Below are 19,877 nucleotides of genomic sequence, written 5' to 3' on the forward strand. Positions count from 1 at the left end.
TCAATTCATTATCAGGAGCACATTTTTTTGAAAATGTTCATGTAAAATCTTTTCTTCGGTTTACATTAAACTTTAAAAATAAAAGGCCCACAAGCTATTTACACTTGTCATTTATTTTATTGTGAAGTTCATCACAGTAAACAACATGTTTTACGACTGACTTGATGGTCTACAACATACAGGGAAACCAAGATCAAAACAATAATGTGAACTATTAGACTATTTGTCATTGACATACTTCCATTCCATTACAGACGTATACATATATTTATTTTATTAAAAGGTAAAATTATTTTTATAAAACAAATACAAGTTCTTATATAAGTCATTTATGCTATTAATGATCTGTTACATCTAGACATTTCATCTTCAAATATCCTGGTTATGGTTAATATGTGATTATCATGATAACAACATTAGTTCACAAACTCACCTATCTGGAACTTACATTCCTTTACCAACATTTGTTTCAGTACAATAAGCTACATGCCATTTAGATGATCTCACTAAAACCACAATATAAACGCAAACACTTTTATTATTACAACCACATTATTATTAATTTGAGTTTAGTTTCTCATTAGATAATACATTTGGTTTTTAACAGTAACAGTTTAAGTGCAAAGTTCAGATATATGAAAAATTATTTTGTTTAAATATTAAAGATAAAGGAAAATACATTTATAAATATCACCACCAGCGCTGCTGAACAACGTGAAGTGTATAAAGTTTTATGTGATGTTACATTTTCCTGAGAACTTATCCGGTCGTTAAGTCTGATGTCACTAGCCTGTCTGGGTCTAAACTCCGCTGCAGCTCCATGTATCAAACGATCACTGTGGCATTACTGAGAGTTGAAAAACTGTCTAAAGTCTTTCATCTTTAATAAAATGATCAGCGTTCTGCTCTACCAGGTGTAACAATTGAGTTTAACATCCAGGCATCCATGAAAACGGAATTTATGACATTTAACAGAGTTAGAAGTTAGCAGGAAGTTAGCTCGCTAGCTTCTATCTAAATACAATATAGCATGTCCTGACTGCGGGGTTTTGGAAACAAATTAAAACGTACAGCTCTGTTATCACTTCCAGCATAAATGAAGACAGAAAACTAAACAGCAGGGACGTTTGTAGGGTTACTGAAGTTTGGCTAGCTGGTATATAATGATGTGCTACGTGACCGCTAGTGACACTGCTATGTTAGCATAATATAAACAAGCTAACTTTTTTTCCACTCGATAAAAGTTAACGTGAGTGTTCTCGGTGGTCAGGAACAAATGTAATTGCAGGGCAGGATGCTGTAAAAGGACCAAACTTCAGCCAGGAGGACAACTGAGATAATCCATCCACAATACGAGGTTAGTCATTCATATACTGCTGCATGGGCTGGGCTGTAGTTACATCCTAAGGTTTTAAAAACTGAGCTTAAATAAATGATTAACGGTAATAAAAGCCGAGGGAGGTCAACAGTGATCACTGGAGCTTTTTGAGATTAAATAGAAGAAAATACAAAACATTAAACATGTTAACAACACAAAAGCCATATTAAACGCAGACTACTTTAGGCCCGGAAGTAGGATTCATCACGTCATCACTTAACGACCGGATTGGGTGTGATACATGCAGTGTTGCCAACGCCTCAGTAAGGAAAATCGCTATTGGTTGTCCTAAAAGTCGCTAGAAGTCAAATGACATCATCGCCTAATTTGCATAATTGGTCATGCTAATCTAATTGTAACCTATGTTGTTGGAGAGAGAAATAACATTGTGGAAGAAACATAAAGTGAGTAAAAAACATCCTAAATGCATTTAGAGTTTATTTAGAACTACAAATTAACTTTTAGCAATTATTGTTTTTTTTAATGTCACAGTTCCAACCCTGCTCCTTTACCCGGGCTTGGACCGGCAAAAGTGACCCGAAATTGGCACTCTGGTGGAGTTACTTTGTGTGTGTGTGTAGTTTTAAACCTTGTGATCCACAAAACAGCATAAGAGTAAAAGAGTAAAAGAAGAACTGACTGCGTTACAGCACCCGCTGCTTGTTAAGAGTAAAAGCGATACGCGCTTTCACGTCTTTTTTTAGCAACTTTTTTTAGAAAAAAAGTCGCTAAGGGGTCTGAAAACTCGCTAAATATAGCGACAAAGTCGCTAAGTTGGCAACACTGGATACATGTGCTACATGCTATTTTGTCCTGGTAGTTGAGCCTGCTGTCTGTTCTCAGCCCTCCTCCTGTTTCACTGGCATATATCCATCACCAGAGGGCTCCACCGACCTGCCTGTTGACATCAGAGCAAACCCCTGTGTCATGTGACCTGGCTGGAGCTGCAACGCTGGACTCAGTCGTGGCCCAGGCAAGTTCAGAGGCAGTTGTGGAAAAGAGAGCAGGGAGCATGGTAAAGCACTGGAAGGATGAGGCGGAAACAGGAAGCGTGTAGATTCAGTGGACTTATCAACATCCTCCATGCCCTCATCCTGACTCAGCTGCTCCTCTCCCCCACTGCTAACACCTGAATCCAAGCTGGGAAGCTCCGGGCTGTCAGCCTGCTGTTTCTCCACTCGCTCATAATCAGAACAAACCTGGATAGACTTGCCAAACACACCTCCGCTGCTTCCAAACAGCCTCTGAAAATCTGCCTTTTGTTTATTCCCTCCCTCCTTCTCTTCCTCACCCTCAGGTTCTTCATTATGGCTATCAGTCATATTGATGCTATCTGCCTCCATGCTCTCTTCACTGACCTCTTCACAACTGCACATGCCTGAATCTAGACTCTGGAGCCTAAATCGATCATTGTCGAGCCTCTCAGTTTTCTCGTAGTCTGAAATCACCTGCACTGGCTCACTGTTACTGCTGCCTTTGAGCAGCAACATTAACGTCTCCTTTTCTTTCTCTCTTGCTTCATCACTTTCCTGTTCTGCGCTTTTTCCTTCACCCTGAGTACCAACAGGACCATAAGGCGTGTCAACCGCACAGGGCTTCAGATTCCCAGCAGTGAGTGAGGAAATAGGAGGAGGGCTACAAAGCTCAGAGTAACTTGGGTTAGTGAAGCTGGAGCTGGTGGAGTCATAGCTGCCTTTGTTCAACACCATCTTCTCATCTGGCTTGTAGGCCACAGCAGCATCCACAGGTGAGATTAATTCTACAGTGATAATTTCCACTGGTTTCAAGAAGGAGTGAAAGTATTCACTGGAGAACCCACTCTGGAGGAGAGAAAGTCACAGAACAGAAGAGATTAGAAAGATTTGAAATATACTAGATATTCAGTCTGCACTTCAAGACCAGGATTAAAAAGACGAATGGATCGGTGATCAATTTTGTTTGTCTGGTTAGACTGTCTGCAGCACAACTTTCAGTAATTCTCTTTTTATGTTGCATGCTGTGTCTGTTTATGAGCTGCAGTTATCTCATTTTTATTTGTAGATGGTTATGACAAAGTATTGAACTGAAAACTAAAGAAGATTCAGTATTCGACTGTAAACGACCACGGCTGACCCAGTGGCATTTTAATCATTCTTTATTAATACTTGATGGTTGCTGTGCACACGCAGGACCCACTACAGTATTTAAGTAGGCGGGGCATGATTGCAGATGCCATGCAGGTGCGTCTGCCGTCCCTGCACGGCACCGCAAGCCACGGCCTGCCACATCGACTTACAGTCATATGTGGCTGACACACAGCTCAAAATAAATGCTAACGATAGCTGCTAGTCATGTACATTTACTGCAAACATGTTCACCATGATAGTACACAAATGTTATTTTTTACTGCCCTGAAATGGCAGCTTCAATTGTTTTTCATTTTAAACTGTAAACTGTAACCTGATTACATGATTTAACAGTAGAGAGTAAAGAGGACGCATCTACAGCCTGTATGCTTACCTTAAAATGTACATTCTGCAGGGAGGATTTTCCTGGGTCTGGTACGGGCTGACCTTTCATTGTCTTTACTACATAAACCCTGAGGCAACAAAATTACAATCAAAACCGAAGCTGTCAAAAAGAATCTTTTTGTTTTTAATACATCATACCAGAATAACTAATCATAATATACTGCACATTGAGATATTTTTGGAAAAGTTTGCTTACCAGTGTTTTTTAGTTGTGCAGAGAATGACTGCCATTAACACTACAACACCTGCTGTAATTATGCACACAACAAGTGTAGGAACATCTGAAAAATACAAAAAAACCAAAAAACAGAATAGAATAACTTTATCGTCCACACTAATGGAAAATTGTCTTTGGTTCACCAAGTCAAAAATCAACCAGGCAATAAAATCATAATAAAAATATTGGTAGGAATCAGACCACATTCAAACCTAAGCATAAATAACACTCCAATATACCTATAGAAATACTTCACAGTATATGATGGATTTTTTTAAAATATTAAATGCTTTTGACACAAAGGATCTCTTATAGACTTTTTTGCTAGCTAGAGGCATCTTGTAACGTCATCCTGACAGCATTAATTCAAAATCAGAGTGAAGAGGGTGTTTGGGGTCAGTAACAATAGACCAGGCTTTCCTTAAGACAGCTTGAAGATACTAGATTCCAATCAAGGCTGCTATCGACCAGTAATTGTTCTGGTAGTTCTAACAATCATGTTACAAAATAACAAAATATTCTCCAATTAGCTTTCCTGTAAATGGAATGAGCATAAAAAAAATAAATCTTGTCCTTAAAATGTGTTTCCAGATACTTAAAGATATTAATGACTCTCACAGACTGATCAGAAAGTGAAGCCGGTCATGGGGATTGGGTAATTCAAGACAAGCTTTTTCATTTTTAATAAGGAAATAATGAAATTTACACCCTTCTTTCAACCTGCATCCCTGAGCAAAACCATTAGGGCTCGAGTTCCTATAGAAGACCAACAATAGCCATATCATCAGCATATTTTCACATTTTCACTTTCCTATCTTGGAGCTGCACGTCATTTACATAAACAGAGAATAACAATGGTACTGACTGTACTGACTTCATCAGGTAAAACAAATACAGAATTTCTGTGGGCTTTAGTTGCTCTTATAAAATGTGTGTCCTTGTTGTACTGAAACAGAAGACAGAGCCGATCACGTTAGCTTAGAAAAATGAGAGAAGGCAGGACTGAATGTAAAAGAGAACTCTGCAGAGTTTCTTAAACTAAACTATTTGTCTTTGGAGCCATTTGGCAAAAAAAGTACCTGATGGTGGTTTTCTTTTTCCTACTGGTGACTCCCATGATGCAGTGGGGCTCCAGTCACTCCAGGCTCCCTTGGGTCGAGGTTTAACAGACCGCACACGAACTCGTACCTCGTACTTCTCGCCTTGTATCAGTTTGTCTGGGTCCAGCTCTGCCCTGCACTCATTCTCGCACTGAATGTCACCTTTTTTCTGAAAGGGGGGATCCTGACAGACAGAAAGATTTTTATATCACTTTATTTACTCTTGCTATGAATTCACACAAACACAGGGCAAGGATCATGTGTACACACTATTTAAACGTGCACTTTCAGGATCTCGACTTCATACCCAAACTCATTCACATTGTGATACAAAATCTAAACTTACACTCCATGACTGATCCTGCTGCTTCCACTGCACTTCACTTTCGTATGATCTGATCATTTCATGTTCGGGGTCTTCGGACAACCAGGAAACAGAGGTGACGTTGACTTCTGGCTTCGAAGGAGGATTCACCTTTACTGTAAGAGTGTGCACATGAACACACACACACACACACACACACGAATCAGACAAATATGTTCTATGGGCTCCGTAAATAGGTCATATTGTAAGTAACAATGAGGTAGTATAGATTACACTCACTGTGACAGGACGGCATGTAGGAAGTGATTAGACTCTGCTTCATATGAGCACAGCTCAGATTCATGGACAACACATGGAAAGACTGAAACTGAAATAAATTGTTTTGAAAAATTAATAAAATGATCCAAAACTAGTGAAGATCTAAATCGATTGGTAAATTTAAAATGTTTTGATTCAAATCTACAGATAATAGTTTTGATGTAAATCTAGAAGTGATGTATATATGCTTGAGGCTTGAGGTTTTCCTTGGTGTCACAGAGTGAAATTCGCAAGGGTGGGACCAGTTATGCTTCTTCTTCATTTCTGACATATTATTATTTCATATGTGCAGGTATACCCGCACATATTAGAAAAAAAGGGGTCCAGAATGCTCTCTCAGTTTAGCTTCTACGTTTTGAGAAATTAGCATTTTCACACAGTAGTCTGTGTCTGCACAGAGGCCATAATTAGCTTTAATTTCACTTCATGTGAAAAAAAGTAAAAATAAAAAAGAAGCCTGATCCTGGAGTTGTACTTCCTGAAATTCATACATAGATACTCTAATATTAAATGGAAAGCAGTGTGCTTTAAATGTCCTGCTGGCCATATGCTCATCACAGGATTCTTCACAGCTGTCTATACCTTAAAAAGCAGATGATTCTTTTTTTCTCTCTTCTACAGATTTTAAACATATTTTTAATAAACAGGGTATCCACCAACAATGCTAGTTGTTTACACACTCACAGTGTATTCCATTTCAAAGATAAGGGAGCACTCCTTTAGGTCTGGTCTGGACATGTCAACAGACTTTAGGTGACAGGAAGTGCTGTAAGAGCTGAGAAGAAGAATATTCATTTGATTTTGCTGTAGATGATGTTACTGATGACATTTGTGACTCGTGTATTGTAAGTATTATGCATCTAGGTTTTCTTTTTGTGATTGAGGTCCTTACTTGTAGGGACCTTTATACTGAGCATGTATGGTGCATTCAGTGTCATCAGACACGTATCTGCTGTTCCACAAACATGTGATGTTTCTATTGTAGTCAGTGTAGCAAGTGAGATCTGTGAGAATTAAAACAGGAGAGATTAAATGAAAATGAGTAAATATGTCAAACAACAGATCTTAAAATCAGTTAAACATGAATAAAGAGGAATAAAGACTAACTCTCTGGAAGCCTGGGACACTCATCACTTCTGCAGAGCAACAGCAGAGGCAGCAGAATAAACAGGGAAAGGCTTTTCTTGTTTCTCTCCATTAAGTCGACAGTTTTCTTTCTTAGAGGCTGCTGGGATGGTGACTGTGACTGTGACTGGAAGACTTGAAGGACTGTAGTTGCTTTAGGTATTGACTGACTGCTTCCTGATTCTTCTCATCCTGCAAAGGTAACCACATGAAATAAAATGTTACCATGTTAGCAACATGATTAGAGACGACACAGTTTTATTTCTCCAAACAGTCAATACATATACAACACAAAGTGCTGTTCAGCAACTGTTATTGTGGTTTGGAGACATCTACATAAAATAAAATTGAATTGAAATCATAATTTACATGAAGCACTTCAAAAATTAATGTTTCCATTGCTGTTGCATTTGTGGTCTTTTCTTTCAGACATGCATCTCTACCACAGCCTCACAAACTGTTGGCTGCTCGGTTTGTGTTCACTTGGTTTGATCTGCTCCACCATGTCAAATCAAATAAAACTGATACATAAATAACAACAACCTGATCTCCTGGATGTTTTCTTACACAAAAGAAATTGGCACTGAATCTTAAACTGAACAACATTTAGTAAAACATTTTTAATATTGTAATTGTAATAATACATTTCTCTTATAAAAATAATAATATCTGTCCATTAAAGGACTTCAGTCAGTGACACGTACCTGCTGGCTGAGCTGCAACTGATCTGCTTCCAACTGCTGACTTAATTTCACCTGATATCCTGTCAAAGAGCATCACATGAGGGTGTTACTTTGTTTACGTATCAAATGTAACCAACTAAACTGACAAGACAAAAAAGGCAGGTGAATTCTGTGAGGTCACTGCCAGAACTACAGCCACAAATCTAGATCATCTCTCGATCACAACCCACAGAGCTCTTCTGACGAACATTTGAGCTTCTGAGTGTTTCACTTGAAGCCTTGTAACCCTTTAGTTTCATCTAATCTGATTCTTCAACTTATAAACGGTTGTATATAACAGTACCTGCAGTGCACCTGTCTGTATAACTCTGAGCTGATAACTTCAAGCATGCAGCATCAGGTGGAAACTGGCTGTTCTGGGTTGTTGCTTCATTTTTTGAATCTTCCTTGACTTTAGTACAGCCTGTCAGTTCCCCCACCCTGTTGTATTTTTGGCCACACACACACACACACACACACACACACACACACACACACACACACACACACACACACACACACACACACACACACACACACACACACACACACAGCACTATTTATAAGTATTAGCAGTAGCTCCCTTTGCATGTGGACCACACTGACATTTAAACTGTGTTTGTGTGGATTTGTGCTTTTCGTGGTTTTGCAGCCAAGAGCAAGCTAACCAGCAAACACCCACATCCTCACCTAATGTCTTCACATTATGCATTAACTGACTTTAAGCATTTTATCTTTGCAAGAACACATTTCAGACAAACTTTTATTTTCATAGTGCTCAATACAAACATATTATGTTTAAACAGCATAGTACTGAAGTTGGTTTAGATTCTCATTCACATAATAAATATCACGTCACATTAGATACTCCAGCTTTGCCCCAAACATAGAGCCAGACTCATAAAGAAGATCTTCAGATCACATCTTGTATAGAACAAAAACTGTGGATCTTTCTGAGAACTCAAATGTTCCATTAATCTGACAGGTTCACTTCCTGCTCAAAGCTTTTCAAGTTGATATAAAAGGTGTGAAAGAGGAAATCATGCTGACTGATCCTCTTAAAATGAGCTTTCAGAGCTTTCAGTTGTGTGCTGCAACTCACAAAAATGTTTCAAAGCAGTTTATGGTTTCTGTAACAGGTGGTCCAAATGCATGAAGGAAATAGCACTTCCTTCCTGATCTACTGTTATAAATATCAAAGAAGAAGCTGAACTTTACTCTGCCAAATCTACCCAATGGTTGAAACATGTCATATAGTGTTTGATGTGAAGCAGCTCTTTGTTTATTCCTGTACTGAAATCCTCTGCATTTAAACCTTTCAGACAGATTCCAGTTGTTTCATAGAACTTAAACACAAAAAGTTCATCATGGGGTTTCACGAGGTTCTGTGCTGACACTCATCTTTATTCATGCTTAACTTCAACAATATCACTAAAGTACTGCATGCATTTTCATTGCTGTGATGTCAGAGCCCAGCTATATTTATCTATGAGGCCAGACAAAATGTTCATTTAGTCCAATTTAAGCATGTCTTAAAGTCATAATTGTCTAAATAATTCAGACAATACTGAGCTAAATATAATATAAATAATATAAATCTAGATTTATATAGCTCTAAATTTAGTATAACCTCTGCCTCAAGTACTCTCATTGTGATTACCCCCAGACAATCGTATTTATTTTTAATTCCAACATATCCTCAGATCAAGTCTTTGGCACTGCCTTCTTTCAACTAGATCTTCCATGATGCACTTCACCTTCCTTCCACTCTCCTTTCTTTCTCCTCCCATGCATTTCTGTGATCCCATCTGTGATCATTGTGTGCTTTCCTGTAGTCTGGCTTCTTCCTCACTCTGTACCTGTTTGTAAGTGTCTCCAGCTCCAGAAACATGTTTCTGATTACTGTCACACCAACCTTCCCACTGTTTGTGGTTTCTCACTGCGTGTCTTTTCATTCTTTAGTCTACATCAGATGATTGATGCAGATGAGTTGGCCAGGTAAGTGTGTGACCTGTAAAGTGCCTGCAGATTACTAATAACATGGTGCATTAAATATAAATGCAAGAAAACGACAGCTGAAGCAAATTTCATTAGCCCAGCAGCGTCATGATGATTGACCATGACATTTAAAAAAAAGTATCTTTGTGTTCTAACTCATTCTTATCATTTTCACAGAGCTGTGAAGCGTATGTTCTCTTTATTTATATCGTCTTCTGACTTTTGGACTTCCCCTAACGCATTACAAGAAAAAAGTGAGAAAGATGACCCTCTTATCGCTTTCTTTTTGCCTCACTGAGTCAGAAGCACGATAACCACAAATACACACTAAAGGCTCAAACCACATCCTAACCCTCGTCTCTTCACAGAAAACAATTTTCTTTCCACTGATAAAAAAAACAAACACAAAACGTCATTCACTACCCAGAAAGTCTGCTTTCTCTTCCTTCCTTCCTTATTAGGTGTTTTTTCTTTACATGAGTGGTTGAAAGGAAGGTGAACGCACGCAAAGCTACTGGTCCGGACGGGATTCCCGGCCGCGTCCTCAGGTCATGCGCGGCTCAGCTGGCTGGAGTGTTCACGCACATCTTCAACCTTTCCCTCTCTCTGTCTGTAGTCCCAGCCTGCTTCAAAATGGCCACCATCGTCCCTGTACCCAAATCCTCCACCATCTCCTCATTGAACGACTGGCGACCTGTAGCCCTGACCCCCATCGTAAGCAAATGCTTCGAGAAGCTGGTCAGGGACTTCATCTGCTCTGCACTACCCGACTCACTGGACCCTCTACAGTTTGCATACCGCCACAACAGGTCCACTGATGATGCCATAGCCCTGACACTACACACTGCCCTGTCACACCTGGAGAAGAGAGACACGTATGTGAGGATGCTGTTTGTAGATTACAGCTCAGCATTCAATACCATCGTTCCCTCGAAGCTGGACAGGAAACTGCAGGATCTAGGACTGAGCAGCTCCCTCTGCAGCTGGATCCTTAGCTTCCTGTCTGACAGACGCCAGGTGGTCAGACTGGGCAGCATCACCTCATCCCCCATCACACTGAACACTGGTGCTCCACAGGGGTGTGTACTGAGCCCTCTCCTGTACTCACTCTACACCTACGACTGCACAGCCACTAACAGCTCCAACATCATTGTGAAGTTTGCGGACGACACTACAGTGGTGGGTCTTATCACCAACGGTGATGAGACGGCTTACAGGGAGGAGGTCAGCGCCCTGACCCACTGGTGTCAAGACAACCATCTCACCCTCAACGTCGCAAGGACAAAGGAGTTGATAGTGGACTTCCGGAGGTGCAGAGAAGTACAAACCCTTATCACCATCAGCGGCGCTGCTGTGGAGAGAGTGAGCAGCTTCCGGTTCCTTGGAGTACACCTGGCTGAGGATCTTACGTGGTCAGTACACACAAACAAAACAGTGAAGAAGGCGCAGCAGCGCCTCTTCTTTCTCAGGAGACTGAAAAGATTCGGCATGAGCCCCCGCATCCTCAGGACCTTCTATCGCTGTGCCATTGAGAGCATCCTCACTGGATGCATCACCACCTGGTATGGCAACAGCACCGCCTACAACTGCAAAGCTCTCCAGCGAGTAGTGCGGTGCTCTGAACGGATAATTGGAGGTGAGCTTCCCTCCCTCCAAGACATCTACAGGAAGCGGTGCCTGAGGAAAGCGGGAAGGATCATCAAGGACTCCAGTCACCCCAGCCATAAACTGTTCAGACTGCCTCCATCAGGAAGGAGGTTCTGCAGCATCCGGTCCCGTACCAGCAGACTGAGAGACAGCTTTTTCCATCAGGCCATCAGACTGCTGAACACATCATAGACACCTCAGCTTCACTACTGGAACTTCAACATTATGCACTCCACACTGTATATAAATGCCACTTGTTTTGCACATATTCAACTCTGTATATTTTATATATTTTATTATTATTATTATTATTATTATTATTATTATTTTATTTTATTTTTTTACTATTTAATTTGTAAAAATGTGTATACACACACACACACACACACACACACACACACACACACACACACGTAGGAAAATATTTAGTATACACATCCAGAAATGCATACACTATTATATATTGTACATATATTTATTAGTTTCAGGTTGGCCATTCTTGTATTTTGCTCGTTTGTGTTGTTGTGTTTGCACATCTCTGTTGCTTGTGGGGCTCGCACACAAGAATTTCACTCGCATGTGCTGTGCCAGTGTGCCTGCACATGTGATGTGACAATAAAAAGTGATTTGATTTGATTTGATTTGAAAGGCATCTGAGGCCACAGCTTCAAACAGGTGGTAAAGGATCTAGAGAGAGTTAGTGAATCAGTAAGTGCAAATGATTAGTAAGGAGGAAATGGCTGATCACATTGTTAAACACAATCCTGGACAATGAGAGGATGTCTGAGGTAATTTTCAAGTATGACAGTGTTGTCTAAAGCTTAACAACTACAGAATGATAAAGCCGAGGATCCATACCATGAAGTTATAGGAAAGAGCTTATCAGTGAGGAGCAGTGAGTCTCCTGCTGAAAAACAGCTCTACTGGTGTCAGATAGAGGACTGCAAGTCAGTAGAAGCAAAACAGAATAAATGCATGTGAATGAGAGAGAGACATGTGCAAGGAGTAGAGATAGTGAAGGTGGATGAGTTTAAATAATTGGGATCAGGCAGGGTGGAGACAAGTGTCAGAAGGGATTTGTGACAGACATATAGCTAGAGTGAAAGGCAAGGTTTACAAGTTGGTAGTTGGTATGTATGGTTTATGTGTGTATGTGTGTTTGGAGATGGTAGCACTAACAAGTAGCAGAATTGAAGATCTTAAGGTTTCAATGTGAGTGACCAGAAGAATGAGACTAGACATGAGAACATCAGAGGGACAGCTCAGCTTAAGCAGTTTGGAGACAACGTTAGTGAGGTTAGGCTGAGATGGTTTGCATACGTGCAGAGGAGGGATATTTGAGAGTGGATGTTGAAGATGGAGCTGCAAGGCAGAAAAACAAGAAGACAGGAAGAAAAGAGTCCTAACATCCAGACAGTCTGGGTGCTCGGGGCAGGGTGAAATGGAGGCCAATGATCTACTGTAATGATTTCTTAAACAAGCAGCTGAAAGAAGGAGAAGACGACTCTAGGAGAAACCAAGATGGACTTGTACCAGAAGGATGACGAGACAAACGTATGCAGAAGGGAAGATACAGCTCATGAGGTCAGGGCCACTGTGAAGATGCCACTGCTGATAGATATAGCAAGGACAAATTCTGAAGTGTACAGGTTTATACTCTCAGCTCAGAATCAGCCAAATGCTGCAGAATTGGCTGGCCAGCACTTCATAATGCAAATAGATAATGGGTGCAAAAGCATAATAACCCAAGAGTTTCTCAAATAAAGAAAGGATATTCTCCAAGGACTGCATACAGCATGCTTTTAAGTTACTGAAGATAAAACTGAAGACAAAGAGACCCACAAACAGTAAAGACCTAGCAGAGCATCTCAGTGGAGGACACACAGCATTGGGTGATGTATAGAAATGTTTTTAATATCAGATAATAAACAGATACAAAACTTTTGCTTTGAATTTTGAAATAAAGCTGAAAGTCTGCACTCCAAGCACAAATTGATTGTCTGATGTGCAGAGGTGAAATTACAAGCAATACTTTTGATAATAATGAGCTGTAATTCATTATTATCAAGTTGTCTTAACAACTTCCTAAAACACCAACAGTGAAGGAGAGAGCATATTTTTCCCATATTGGTTCTTTTATTGCCTCCCTGTTAAATCTAGAATATAATTTAAAATTATTCTCCTCACATACAAAGTCATTAATAATCAGGCCCCAGCTTATCTTTAAGACCTCTGTTTCATCCCAATAGAGCAGTTTGTTCTTAGACTGCCTGCCTATTAAACTAAAATATAATAAAATAAAAATAAGTGACATCCGGGTGTGTTCAGTGTTCTGTCATTTCCATGTCTGTAAGATAATTCAGGCTTTACCTTTGCCCTATATAACACTTCTTTATATCTATCATCTAGTGTGACTTATGAAAGAGAGTTCAAAGAAAAGAAGAAGCTACGCACATTGGGGTTTTTTTTTTGTTTTTTTTACTGATGACAGTAACTTAGTGATATGGTTGGTCACATGTTTTGACATTTCATATCTGAGAATGAAACAGCCACTATGAGTATGTGAGTTTTTCAATCCCCTTTGTATTCTTTATCAAGTTACTTAACATGTAAGCCACCAACGGCAGGTAGAACAGCACCTTGTAGACTTGTTAAAGTGAAACTCTTTATGTGTTAAAAATGTTTCATGGTTACTATGACTGTGAAATAAGTGAAGTGAAAGTAGTATGATTTCAAAACTAAACAGTTTAAACAGCCACACAAACCTTAATTTTATGTCTTTGTTTTTTCTTGACTTTTTAAACTTAAATAATAAGTTCTGTTTTATTAAGGCGATTTTTAAAGAGTCCTTGGGAAATATGTCTTCTTGCTGGGAGAACCTTGAGATCTCTTTCCTCTGTATAGTACAGGGTTCATTACTAATTTCTACTAAAAATTACTATTGGATTAGATACTTATTTGCAACAGTGTCAATACCAACACACCTGCTGACACACAACTTTACACAGCAGTGCTACAGGCAGGCAGACATCGCCTCCCCTCACTAATAGCTGAAGTAGAGGATGTTTACACTGAACAACACTTTGGGAGGAGTGATGCAACAACTACTTTTACAAGTGTTAACCTGGCTGGCACATACGTTACTGTCAGTTGCTTTATTATTAGCAATTAGCAGGGGCGATCGTGGCTCAAGAGTCGGCAGTTCGTCTTGTCATCAGAAGGTTGCCGTTCGAGCACCGGCTCCGACAGTCTCGGTCGTTGTGTCCTTGAGCAAGACACTTCACCCGTTGCCTACTCGTGGTGGTCAGAGGGCCCGGTGGCGCCAGTGTCCGGCAGCCTCGCCTCTGTCAGTGTGCCCCAGGGCAGCTGTGGCTACAATGTAGCTTGCCATCACCAGTGTGTGAATGACTGAATGTAGTGTAAAGCGCTTTGGGGTCCTTAGGGACTAAGTAAGGCACTATACAAATACAGGCCATTTACCATTTTACCCAGTGGGTCACCAGGAAAGTTTAGAGGGTTGCGTAAGGGGGTGCATCTGGGAGTATATCTTTGCCAAATCAAGCACAAGAATCCATCCACTGAGGAAACCCTGTGGAAATAAGGGCAGCACCGTAAAATAACATTATGTGAAGGCACATTGGCCATCTGTTCAGCCATTATTAAGGTAGTGGCTAGTGGCTTTAGCTAATAATAGTAATAAGGATAATGTGGGAACTAAGCACCAAATACAATCTTGCCCATATTTTGCCTTTGATGTCAAGTATCAAAGATTTTCTTGGTTGACTTGGATGATTTTTATTGACTTTGACATTCATGTCATGATGTGACAGTATCATGGTTTCTCACAAGATGTCATGATTACATTGCTGAAGAGCTGTCTACTATAGTGAATTCGATACAGTCACCAGCTGCTAGGGAAGAATGTGTAATCCCCACAGGGCTGGACTGGTAATCTGTCATACCGTCATACCATCATTTTCCTAGTGGGGTGACGGGTCAATTGAAGGGCCCTACAAGTTCTAATTCTTGTTAACAGAACTGAATGTTGCAGTTGCTTTTCACACTGTTGATGGCGACTGTATGCTGTTTTCTTTGTACCAGGAAGGCACTGTTAAGTACAAGTTTTAGTTGATGTTGTATAAAAAAATGATGAAGAATGATTTTGTTTTATAAGAGAAAAGCTCTTTTTATTGTTGTTGTTGGTTAGGAAAAAGGAGATATAATGTCTCTCATCTCTTAGTTACCATAAGGAGAAAAATAAATAAATAATACTGCCACTTTATGATCACAGGTTTGGTTTCAGCTAGAACTTTTAAAGAAAGACTTTATCGATGTTGTGTTGGAAAAATATATATTAGTCTTTTGTTAAGTGTTATGTTTGGAAAAAAAAGGAAAATACTCCCAAGCTGGTGAACTGAATGTTGCAGTTGCTTTTCACACTGTTGATGACGACTGTGTGCTGTTTTCTTTGTACCAGTTGCCAGAATAAAGAGGGAGCCCAGAGTAAGGGCAAGTCCAGCGTCACAGTGCCGTCCTTTCTACATGGACATACTGTATCACACCACATGCACCATAGACTCACAGAACAGCAACAGCTACACTTGCTTCTGCATTTGCTGCTGTGAATGAGGGATAATGAAAGAACCTGGCATCTTGGTGCAAGAAGGGACGAGATGAGATGAGATTAGATTAGATGACACTTCATTAATCCCTCGGGTGGGTTTCTCTAGGAAATTCAGTTTCCAGTAGCATAGCACCGACAGAAGTTGCATGTTACAGAGTTGGAATACCAAATAAAAGGGAATGAGAGTAACAGCAAATGTGTCCTCCTTTTCCCCACACTGAAAAAAAGGGATTGGCCAACTCTTGTATTTACGTAAGCATCTTGCGTGTATTTAACACAAGTGCCTCGTGCTTTAAAGTTAAGTGTAACTACATAGTGTAGAAACTACATGATATGCAGAGAGGCTAGATTAAATTGTTCATATCATGTTCAAGTGAAGTAAGTCAATAATATATCAATGTTAAATCCCGTGACACTGCACGGGTTTCAGACTCGCGCTCTTTAGATCGTGGTTTCAGGAAGGCATCCATCTCAGTCAAGTCGAGCAGCCACCTCTACTGTTTTTTAGTATACCAAAAAAAGTAAATTGGGTGGTTGTTACATTAAAAAAGTCTAACTTGTAATTTGAACACAATAATTTCATGTTTCTATGAACGTAATTAAATCATGAAGAATCTGTACGAAATTCAACAACTTAATTTGTTCTTGTTGAGACGACCTGATACAATCTAGTAAGAGTGGTTAGTTGCTGAACTCATGAAATTCACAAGATCGCACAAGATTTCAAACTGCAGGAAAACCACTGGAGTTATAAGAGGCAGACAACTGCACGCACCACGTGCATGCTATTGCTATTTATTGTGTATTATTACAAAAACAAAAAAATTCTGCATCAAATACAGGAAATCATAGCTTTCCTACATTTCCTAGATTGTTGGCATGGTGGTTAGTGCTGTTGCTTCACAGTAAGAAGGTCCTGTGTTCAAATCCACATTCTGGCTAGTTTGCAGGTTTCTCTCTGGGTATTCTGGTTTCCTCCCGCAGTTAAAAGTCATGCAGTTGTTAGGGTTAACTGCTGATTCTAAATTACCTGTGAATGTAAATGGTTGTTTGTTTCTATGTGATAGACTGGTGAGCTGTCCAGGGTGTACCCTGCACCGTAATCTATCACTTCAGGGTTATTTCCCAGCCCTCCTGCAACCAGGATAAAGATAGAAGGATGGTAGTTGTTGAAGACCCATTCAATTTTTATGGTAACCAGACTCTAGACTTTGTTGAACATTATGTAATATGAAGACAGCATGTAGTATTTAAGTGACCAAGTAGTATTGGGGTAAAAGTTATTGAATAGTGTTAAAATAAAATGACAAAATTGTGAAGGATTAAAATATTCCAAGAGCTCAACTTACATCATCTGAACATGTTCCAATCGCGTTTTATGAACACAAAATGCACAGGTTTACTGAATATGAAAAAGTTGTGTTGATTTAACTCAGTTGTTTAAGTTTCTGCCAAAGCAAAACATTTGTGTGCAACCAATGTCCACTATTGAATCAAGTAAATCCAACATGGCCTTTTTCGTGAGTAAATCAGTTTGGCTGACATTAAAGTGATAGTTTTCACACAGTTGAATCAACATCAAACAGAAAACTGATTAAACAGAAATGTGAGATGGTTTGAGAATTTAGGCCAATGTCCTGTTATGTTTTACATAACAAGAAACAAACGGTTGAGTTTATTAAACTCCAGCGAGACAGCTGGTAATGCAAAACTGAAGGCTAGACCATCCAGTTTCACAACAGCTCACTTCCGGTCTACCCGCCCTGCGGAGAATCCGGCCCACGCAGGCCGCGAAGGCCGGGTCCTCAGGAGGATGCAGCCTATGAATTTGGACACGACCGGTTACTCATATTTTGTATCTTAAATACGTAACGTATGTGTATTCCGTTACTCCCCAACACTGTCTGCCTGCATGGTTTTGGCTCCCACATACAACGAGCCATTAATAATTGAGATTATCTCATGGGCCAGATATAATTGTATAAAACACCCCTGGTTTTGACCCTGTTTCTACCCAATAAGCCATTACACAGACCCACTGTATGCTTCACATATGTCTCAGTTTATCTATGTGCAATTACCTAGAGGGTCAGAGAGTATCTCCTCTTCCTTGAAACTTGTTTCACTCTGTCTTCATCGCTGCGCTCTGGACACTTGTTGCTCACCCCATCGTGTGAATGCTCTCAGTTAGGTGCTTTTGACTAGAATTCATAGGATAGACACACAGGATTAATACATTATTGACTGTATAAATAGTAGAGACCATAATAGATATGTTCTCAAAATCTTTAATAAATTGCCTCCCTCACTGCTAAAAGCTCTAACTTTCAGGAATGGAGAATTATATTTTGGTGCAGTTCTGGACCCATGAACAGTGATGGATAGCTTTCCTCACTGTCTCTTGGGCAGTGCTGCACTGATCCCTTCCTCAGAGCTATCACAATGCAAACACAACGAGTTATTCAAAGTCATGAGTTTTTTTTTGATGTGTTTTCAATATTTCCTTTAACTAAGGGAGAGTCAGGTCACATTTTATCTTGAATGAGTGAATTGGTCACAAGCTCCATGACTTCAAATGCACAGTTTGCTTCACTCAGAGTCCTACTGGCTTGTTTTCCTACTCTGACCACAGATCTTGAAATCTTACCGTCACTTCTTGAATCCTGTTTGCTGCTGTAGGAAAGACATTTTGCGGAGCTGTCAGCTGACTTGACGATGTTCTGTCCACTCTTGTACTCACCCTTCTAATTTCATCCTGTAGAGCTCCACTACTTCTCTGGAGATGTATCTTTCAGCTAAACACTTCACTCTTGACAGTGCTACCTATTGTTGGATCCACAGTTTAACATTTTCCAAAAATAATGCATTGAAGCATCCTGTACTTTATCATCAGTAAAATTTTCCATGGATTCTGTGAATCGTTTGATTAATCATTGGGGTGCAGTGACAATTCCACCTGCAGATTTTGGCTTCAACACACATCTTTGAGTTGGTGTCAGTGGAAAATCCACAATCTTTCAGATTTTTCCATAGTACTAAGTCCCCCCCCCCCCCTCCCCTTCCTCCCCCGAGCCGTGCGCTCCCGTGTATCTTCATCAAAGTTAAGACATCTCCGTTATGGTGATGTTGCCCACGACACCTCATGTTGCCCATTTCACCTCAGAAATGCCGCCAACATTTCACTTAGACGCAAAGGCACTTTGAGTTGTATATAACTTTGAAATAAGTTATTTTATTTACTCCTTGGCGCAACAAACACACAAACACGAGCGTAAGAGTTCAGTGCGGCTGCACTCTGCAGGCTGTCCATGCACTAAAGCACTCTGGTTAACGAACTATCCATTCACACTGACAATGACACGTCTGGTAATATAGAAGCCGACAGGTGCTTACGCTTTTTATGTCCTCGTTAACAGTTCGCTAGTTGGAGCATTTTGACACGACAGGTTCATGTACACAATTTAAACCGCAACACTCAGAAGTTATAACGCTGTATTTACCCTCATCCGGTTGCTTGAAAGTAGTGAGGCTTCAAAATGGCACGTCAGAAACCAGCTGATGATGTCACCGTATTTACGTCCTGTTTTGGGAGTGTTGTGGGAGTTAGTGTCTTATTAAACATGGAAGGAATTGTTTAAAACTACTGCTGTGAATAAAATATTTAATCTCAAGTATGTTTGTTGAAAGGGTTCGTATACATTTCACATTTTCTTCTCCAAGAAAAAATGAAATCTTTCATCACTTCTTCTCAAACAGACGTCAGAGCGACGGAACCGCGTACCGACATGACTGCCGCAAAAAACAGCGGCAGCAGTGACGCTGGTCAATCCTCGGATCCCCAAGATTCATCATATGTGCATATGTGCCAGTGTCAGCGTGGAGCCTTGTCCCCTCGCCCCCACAACCCTAAACG

General features: G+C 40.1%; 1 protein-coding gene across 2 annotated transcripts; it reads right to left on the minus strand.

Annotated features, from left to right (window-relative positions):
- Positions 1-128: 128 nt before the first annotated feature.
- LOC112435013 (uncharacterized) lies at positions 129-19,567 on the minus strand. 2 transcript variants are annotated; one of them, XM_024802877.2, is made up of 12 exons: positions 19,465-19,567; positions 18,046-18,165; positions 7,678-7,736; positions 6,956-7,165; positions 6,741-6,852; positions 6,533-6,623; positions 5,810-5,897; positions 5,552-5,685; positions 5,185-5,389; positions 4,085-4,169; positions 3,878-3,956; positions 129-3,198 (listed from the first exon to the last, which is right to left on the minus strand). In XM_024802877.2, the coding sequence occupies exons 4-12, from the start codon at positions 7,044-7,046 to the stop codon at positions 2,218-2,220; spliced, it is 1,866 nt and encodes a 621-aa protein (XP_024658645.2). In that variant the 5' UTR covers positions 7,047-7,165; positions 7,678-7,736; positions 18,046-18,165; positions 19,465-19,567; the 3' UTR covers positions 129-2,217. The 2 variants fall into 2 exon arrangements, with proteins under 2 accessions (XP_024658645.2, XP_024658646.2); XM_024802878.2 differs by lacking the exons at positions 18,046-18,165; positions 19,465-19,567 and adding an exon at positions 8,000-8,069.
- Positions 19,568-19,877: the final 310 nt, after the last annotated feature.

Source organism: Maylandia zebra, linkage group LG6 (genome assembly GCF_041146795.1).
Source record: "Maylandia zebra isolate NMK-2024a linkage group LG6, Mzebra_GT3a, whole genome shotgun sequence".
NCBI classification, from domain to species: Eukaryota; Metazoa; Chordata; class Actinopteri; order Cichliformes; family Cichlidae; genus Maylandia; species Maylandia zebra.